This window comes from Oryzias latipes, chromosome 19, assembly GCF_053564925.1.
Source record: "Oryzias latipes strain Hd-rR chromosome 19, Olatipes_Hd-rR_3.1".
NCBI lineage: Eukaryota > Metazoa > Chordata > Actinopteri > Beloniformes > Adrianichthyidae > Oryzias > Oryzias latipes.
Window position 1 is genome coordinate 24,020,264 of NC_136255.1, and position 8,069 is coordinate 24,028,332.

The following is an 8,069-nucleotide window of genomic DNA, read 5'->3' on the forward strand; positions in this document are numbered from 1 at the left end:
GCATTTTGAATGAAGTGAACGATTAAGAAACATATAGGAAATATTTCTTGATTCTAGCTTTCACTTTATCCAAGAACCCTCAACCTCGACTTTCCTTCACCGTTGTCCTTTTCCTTCTGTGTGTGTGTTTTTTCATTCTTAATTTGTGTCCTCCTGTTTTTCTCCCATTTTTGCTGTGTCCTGTCATGTTTTTTCTGTGGCTGTTCCCCAATAAATCTTTGCACTAGGAGGTAGGTAACACCTCGTCCTCCGTTCATCCTCAAGAATGCCCCCACACTGGCATTGGCTGCTCTTATATCTCCCCAGCACACCAGGCCCCTGAACATGATGACCACCTCCAGTAAATGACTTGAGCTGTGAGAGGACATATGTGCGCATTAGCACACGGGGGGGTGATGGGTTATCTCAAGGCAAATGAGTTGGGGGGTCATTGTCCTTGCTTGGTGGCATTCCTGTTGAGGCTCCCAAGGAGTTTGAATGATGCACAGGGTCAATGTTAGCTGGGGCAAGTAAAAAGTACCCTCATTTAGTCGGAAAATACCTTAATTTTAAACCCAAAAGAAATATCCATTGAGCTTTTTAAATCAAGTTATTTGAGTTTTGCATTTTAAAGTCCCTGGCCAGGGTATTTTCTACATCACAAATAAGCTCTTTTTCATTTTGTATTTTTTTATCTGCTTCTAATTCACAATAATTCCAATGAAGAAATACTCAGAAATGCAATTATTAGCTTATTTTTACCCCCCCAGAAAGTGCCACAAGAACATGTTAAAAACACCAAAAGCACGATTTTCTTTGGAGTGGATCTTTAATGATGTTTACCCCAAAGCTTAATGCAATACTTTAACAAGAGTCCTACATGTACGTTTTAAGATTTGAATAGTTTTGGATGCAGAAACATTCCCTTTAATGGCTCCCAGTCATACTGGTAGTTAGGCTAGCTGCACCTGTAAGCTTTTCAGGCAGTGTCCCGCAGCCACTTTGTACATTTTGCGCATTTTCCACGCATGAAATCTAGGCGATCCATGCATGATATACGTAATTCACAAGTGCGTTCCTCATTCGTGGATGTACGCAGATGTTCGTCGAGGTCTTTACGTGAATTCGGTTTTGAGCTGAGAATTACTCAGCTTACTCATATCTTGCGTAGTTTATGCGCAATTATTACGTAACTCTTACGCAATCGTGCTTGATTTCTGCATATGGAACGTTGTGGTTTTCCACAAGCGTTCCACTTTTGTCTCACAGATTTTTCATGCATGTTACCTTAGATGTATAACTTTTGTGTTCCGTATACGGCGCACATATTACGTAAACAACGCATGAATCACTAATGAGTTTCGTATAATAAGCGCAATAATCAGGCACGGTTAATGTTCAACATTGATTTACCAGTTCTTCGCGTTTTAACGTGGTTTCATTCATGATACATCCGTGAAAGTTTCACGTAAAGAACCACAACCTTTCTCCTTTTTTCCACGTATATTCACCTCTGACCAACTTTATCCGTGCAAAGTGTACGCAGTGGCTGAACCTCTCGGCCCTTTAAGGTGACTCCAAGTACATTATCTAAATTTTCATTTCAGTAGAACCAAATAGCTGCTGCTCTTTTGGAGAGTTTCAAAAAACGACAAACATGATTAAACCGAATTAGTGGCTTCATGCTCTGGAGACTACCCTGCACGTCATGCCGTTCCCTTCTAGTTACCCAACATCCATGTACGAGCTTCAGTGAACGGGCTGCGTGAGGTTTCACTGTGGGGATGCACACGCACTGCTGTGTCGTCAGTCATGCGGCGACATAAAGAAGACCCCCTTTATAATATCTTCCTGTGTTGCTGCCCTGCAGCCCCTCAGCTCCTCTCGGTGCCCCATCACAAATCTTCTCTCTTCCTGTTTTGCTTTGCTTTTCAGGGTCATTTTCTTCACATTAGGACACCCCCCCTCCCCTCCCCACTCAGAACAAACCCTATATTACTTTGGAAAAATGGAGGTTCTGCTTTTGTGCCACAGTAACAAACATAATTTCCCGCTGCACTTCTCCCTGTACGCTCTCCTATAACACTGTGCTTCTAACAACCGAGTGTGCTGCTGCGCCTGAACGCATCATCATCAACCTTGAACAGCATGTCAGAAAGTGTTTTGTGGACATCTTTGGAGTTTGTTTTTGAACGCTGTGGGGTTCAGCACATGTGTTTTTATTCGCTCTCTTTGCATAAAACTGCACTTACTGAACTGTGATCTTAGTCAATGAAAGCTGACACGACTAAGCTCATTGATAACTGGCCGAATGAGAATCATTATGGACATGCATTTACTGAAGTTGTGCATCTTGTCACTTTCCTTTTTTATGACTAGTTTTGCTTTATTTTTATCCATATCATACCAAATTAGTGCCAAAGTAGAAAAAGGATATATAATTTAATTTAAAAAAAGGCTTAAAAAGTGTATACATTCTTTGCAAGTCTAAATCCTCTCCGTTGAAACGTTCAACATCTAGACCAAGAGGCAGCACTTCCTGTTTGACGCTGGATTGAAAACATAAGTACGATTTTTCGTCCATCCACTCCTTTTTCGAGCACTTTTTCACTTTCCTGTTTGTCATGTTTATTTCTATATTTTATTGTACATTTGGAAATAAATTGATTTTAAAGTAAAAACCCCAAATTTTGATGCTAACCTTGCTAATTATAATAATTGTTTGGCCTTTTTGAGCGTTATTTACAACTTCAAAATATGCTCTTACAACTTACCTTTAACACCGTTTTTGCAGCAATGCTTGCTTTCCATGTTTTAAGTACATCCCCATCTTCTTTTGTGATATTTTCACAATGAACCTGAAAATGTGCAAAAAATTCAATTTCGAGTAGCACATTTAATACATTGTACTGCAGAAATTGAGATCAAACTATTTTTTTATGTTTTAGATCGAACATTAAACATGTGGAGACTGAATAAAAATGTATAAATGTAAAGACAAAGCAAAGATGAGGACAAAACAACGTGAAAGATTTTTTTTTAAATCTGCCAAAGCTCCTCTAAACTACAAAGATGTCAAGGATTTATTCCAAAGAGGTATTCCAATTATGTGCCATAACTCTAGTTATTTTATTTTTTGTTTATATAGTATTAATTTTTGTTTTTTTAACGTTTTTTCCCCCATGTTTTATTTTTTATTTTCTCAGCTGTTGTTTATTGCTGCAAAATGAATAAACAAAAACCTAAAAATGTCTTTAATTACCTTAAAAAGCCCTGAAGAAACCTGCTGTTGGCTTTTCCAGAGTTCAATTTGAAAGGAAAACTAACTAAATGGGTTGTCGGTGTCATTCCTACGTCATTGTAAAGAGCCAATTGGCAAACACTGGTGATTTCAAAGACTCTGAACACCGTGACATCAGTAATGGCTGCTTTGTGCGGATTCCCCGCCGTCAGCAATCCTGTTATTTATTGCGGTGCAGATTGTTGATCGACTCTCTAAATGCGGATTGCGTGTGTGATGGCGTAATTAACAAAACTTTGCATAATTCCCCTAATCTGGTTTCGTCTTGATTAAAGAGATGGAGGGTTGCGCCTCTTCCTGATGAAGTTTCTGCACCCATTGCTGTGTGTAAACAAGGAAGAGCTTTGTTCCAGATCTGCCTTTTCAGCAGAAAGGATTGAATTCAGCCCAGCAGAACATTTGTGCCAGTTATCACAATTGCATGTTTGTGATTTCCCCCTCTTCACATCCCACCCCCCAACCCTTTTACCGTTGCCTGTGGGCATCTGACTCTGTGGTCTTGGGGGAGGCAGGGTGTTTGGAGGCACATCGAGCCTTATAACTCAAGGAGATGATCCCAACCAGATGTGGCATGTGGGGCTGGGGGGTCTCCTGCAGGTTAGCGTCTGCGCTCTCCAACCTGTGCCTCTTTTTTTCTCAACAGGAGGCCGCGTGAAGACGTGGAAGAGAAGGTGGTTCATCCTCACCGACAACTGCCTCTATTATTTTGAATACACAACCGTAAGTAGGTGGATTTGTGTGTACTCAACACAAACTGAGGAGCTCAGTGTTTCTCTTTTGTGATGGAATACACATTACACACAGGGATTCAGTCGATCTTACAATGACTCATCGAAGGTGTCCAATGAGACTTTGTTGAGCTTAAAAGTCAACAGAAACCAGAATATTTTAGGATTTTCTTTTTATTTTTTTGCCGTTTTGTCATAAATTGTATAAATATGATTATATTATGGATAAAAAATAGGGCCTACATAAAATCCTCATTGCTTTTTTGCATCACAAGTGTCAGCATCTCTGTGTTGAAAACTGACACAAAGTGCTGAAAACACAACAAATGTTCTCAAATTTGTTTATCGTACGCAAGGAAACTAGCTTTTTTTTTGGCAAAACAGAAAAGATAATTTCTAAAATCGCTCTTAAATTGGTAGAAATGTGACTAAAGTAACCAAGGAAGATAAAGTAAAGCCGATTGTGAATGTAGCATAATTTGTAGGTTGTGTTCTGAATCTTTGGTCATTTTTGAGAAGAGTTTCGTTAAATTGAACTAAAATTCAGCCAAAAGCTTTAAATCTCTCTTTTTTTTTTGTAGGCACTGGTCTAAAACCTCATAAATAGATAATTTGTTATTCCAGAAATGTTTTATCACAATATGTTGTTGGATATTGCCCCATGTAATGTTCAAATTATATATTTAAACCCCAAATGTGAATAAAAGAAAAAGGGTGAGTGTGAGGAATCAGAGAAGGGGGCTGAGGTTTCTCCCTGCAGCTTCAACAGATGCTTTGACCAAAATGAGCCACACTCCAGTAATTAACATGGAGCATCATCTGCAAACTCCACATCTGGCTACGCTAAAACTATAAGCCACATCCTCCCCCCTCCCTTCACCGTCTCCCTATCACCACAGCCAGGAATCCCTCGTCTCAAGCTGACGCCTGCTGCTGCAACAACGGCGGCGGCGGCGAGGGGGCTGGGCCTCCTACACAGCTGTGAACAGCTGTTCCTGGGTATTTCCTCCCCCTGCTGTGCCTCCTCATTAGGAGAAACATGACAAGCAGCACACATGAAGGCAGCCCCCCCCACACACACACATCTGGCCCCTGCAGATGGAGCATCAGCCTTGGTGGGGTTAACGGCAGGAGCATGTTGGCTTACATCTCGTCTGGACGCTGTCCGCCACACGACCAGTATGAGCAAAACCTTCTAAGGGCTTCAGGCTCACCTGCACTCGTTTTTCAGACCATGATGGGGGCGTGTGTTTATGTGGGGGGGTGGCCCGGGGGCAATTTCTCTGAAAGTTAAACTGTGGGAATAGCAGATTTTTGGAAATGTTTGTTTTTAGCCCTTTTTTGGGTTCAGCTCCAAAATCTTGATAACAAAAGTGATTTATGTCCCAGAGCAGCCGTGGACTACAAGGACGAAACTGACTTTGCTCATTTTCTTTCTCCCCATTTCTTTCACCCCCCCCCCCCCAAAGAAAATCAAAAAAAAGAATTTGGGATAGAAATGATGAAATCACAGCGGGAGAAACCATCAAAAAAGGCCAAAATCTCTTATGGGGCTCAAAAAATATTTCAAATTCCCCTAACGAAACCAAACTACACATGTCGAGGACATCTATAGGAAGTTTTAAAATTATTATGGGATGGCCACAGGACGCAATATGGGAAAAAAGAAGATTTTTGTTTGAGTGATCTTCATGGAAATTTCGCACACCACCAGGATAACCAAAGTTTTGTTGACCCTTGACCCTTAAGGAAGAGGCCACCATCTTGAATTTAAGGATAAAAAAAACACCTTTTGCATTTTCTACAAATTTAAACTCCTTGGGATTTGTATCAATTTCCTCCTAACGTCTCATAAATCATTGGGAAGCTACTTTGACAAAAATACTGATGTTAACGTTAGATTTTAAACGCCGTTAGCATGGCCTTTCCCTGTTGCTCGCACATGTTTCATTGTGATATTGTGCAAATTCAACACATGGATCCCTGCCTCAAACAACATAACATACAATATGATCATATCAGGAATGTGGCCGTGGTTTAAAGAAAAAAACCTCCGTTTCCAAGGAAATCCAAAAGTTTTCCTTTGCCTATACTTGCAAAAATTACATCGACCTGTTCGTCACCCAGAGGTGACTAAAACATTAGATGGTTGCTATGGAGATGTAACCAACAGAAAAGCTGCTATTTTGGCAAAAGAGGTCGGGGCAGAAGGAGAAAGCGAGGGGTGTGTAGCAGCTGCTCAGCCAGTGAGGTTGGGTCAAAAGGATGTTTTCTTTTGTTGCCTTTTGTCAACATTTATTGGGATGAATTTTTAAAATTTTTAGATTATTCGTCTGAACTGCTTTCTATCAAACCTTTTGAAATTATGTAGTGTCAAATACATAAATAACTAAATAAAGGTTATGAAAAATAGAAGTGACAGGAAACATGAGACAAAAAACAGATATTTTCAAAATAAAAAAAAAACAACTAACCATTTTGTGTGGGTTTTAAACAATAAAGTTTTAGCTGTTCAAGTTAAGTGGCTAAGTAATTCATTTTTTTTTTTCAATGAGCAGATAAAAATTTTAACGAGTAGAAATATAAACTTCACTTCCTCATTAGAAATCCCATCAATCACAAGATGCTTGACACACAAGGCATAAACTTGGGGTTAAAACAACAACCATCAAAAGATGAACTTAAAATGGAATAAAATGCTGTGGCGATAATAGATTAAAAGATAGAAAGAAAAAAATACCTGGAAAAAGAAAGTTTAATGCTAAGTTAAAGAGGTGAGTCTTTGAATTACAAATTAAAGAATCTCCACTGTCCTTGCCATTATCCTGGTGAATAATCTGTGTCTTGATGCTGAATCTGTCCCCAAATGTGTGTGTCTTCAGGATAAAGAGCCTCGTGGGATCATTCCTTTAGAAAACCTCAGCATCAGGGAGGTGGAAGAGCCCAGAAAGCCTGTAAGGAAGCTCCTCTGTTAGCGCTCCTGTTGCTTTTTACTGTCTGAAGCTAATCATGCAATTCAATAATTGGATGCTGCTGCTTCCTGATGTCTCTTCAGAACTGCTTCGAGCTCTACAACCCCAACCACAAAGGCCAGGTCATCAAAGCCTGTAAGACGGAGGCGGACGGCCGGGTCGTGGAGGGCAACCACGTGGTGTACAGGATATCAGCGCCCACTCCTGAGGAGAAGGAGGAGTGGATCAAATCCATCAAGTGAGAGACGCGTGTCCGTGCGGATCCATTTACACCCAGGGGCACTTAGCCAGCCTCTAGCCTGTTCCCATGTGGGACTTTCTCACGCGTGACCTTGACTCTGAGGAATACCAACACACACTACCGGAACATACACACAAGCTGTGACCCGCTTTCTCACACTTCCATTCAGATAAGGCTCTGGTTCTGCTGGATAAGGTCACACCTTTTTCTGACAAGAGCAACGACAGTTTCACACACACACACACACACACACCTCCTCAGGCTTTGCCGCACACTTTAGAGGGTTTGTGGAGTATTTACACCACAAACCTCCACCCAGATGTAGCTCAGAAGAAGACCCACTCCCATAAAAATGCTGATTTTTGCTTTTCTTCTGGCATTTTTCTGACGATCGGGGACAAATAGAGGGAAAATTAAGCTCAAAATTATAAATAAAGAGTATTCAAATTGTTGGGAATCAGAAGCAGATGAAAAAGATCGCATATGCGAAGTAGAAAAAAACGCTGGTCAGATGAAGTTTCTTCTCTCTTCCATCATGGAAATGTTCAGGGTTCTCCTCCAGCAACAGGAGCGATGAAGCTGAAACAAAAAACAATTGATCACATGAAAAAAATAACTTTTACCAATAATTCTATTTTTTCTATCATTTCCTCAATTTTGTACTTTTATTGTTACTATTAAATGTTATTTAAACAGCAGGACAACCAGTTCATCCTGGTGTTTAAAGAGCAAAATCAATCTATTTTTGAGTTTTTAAGTGAATTATAATTTTATTCCTCATGAAAAACTACTACAAATCCGAATTTTTTGAGAATTTCTCTAAAAACCTGCTCTCGGAGCGCCAGCCC

At 40.2% G+C, this 8,069-nt stretch overlaps 1 protein-coding gene across 1 annotated transcript in view; it reads left to right on the plus strand.

Annotated features, from left to right (window-relative positions):
• Positions 1 to 8,069, plus strand: part of LOC101174779 (cytohesin-3) — a 29,033-nt gene that overhangs the window by 19,322 nt on the left and 1,642 nt on the right. The window contains exons 10-12 of the mRNA XM_011487890.4: positions 3,924 to 4,000; positions 6,891 to 6,962; positions 7,064 to 7,218. Of these exons, the coding sequence (XP_011486192.1) occupies positions 3,924 to 4,000; positions 6,891 to 6,962; positions 7,064 to 7,218 (304 nt within the window). The remainder of the gene's footprint in view (positions 1 to 3,923; positions 4,001 to 6,890; positions 6,963 to 7,063; positions 7,219 to 8,069) is intronic.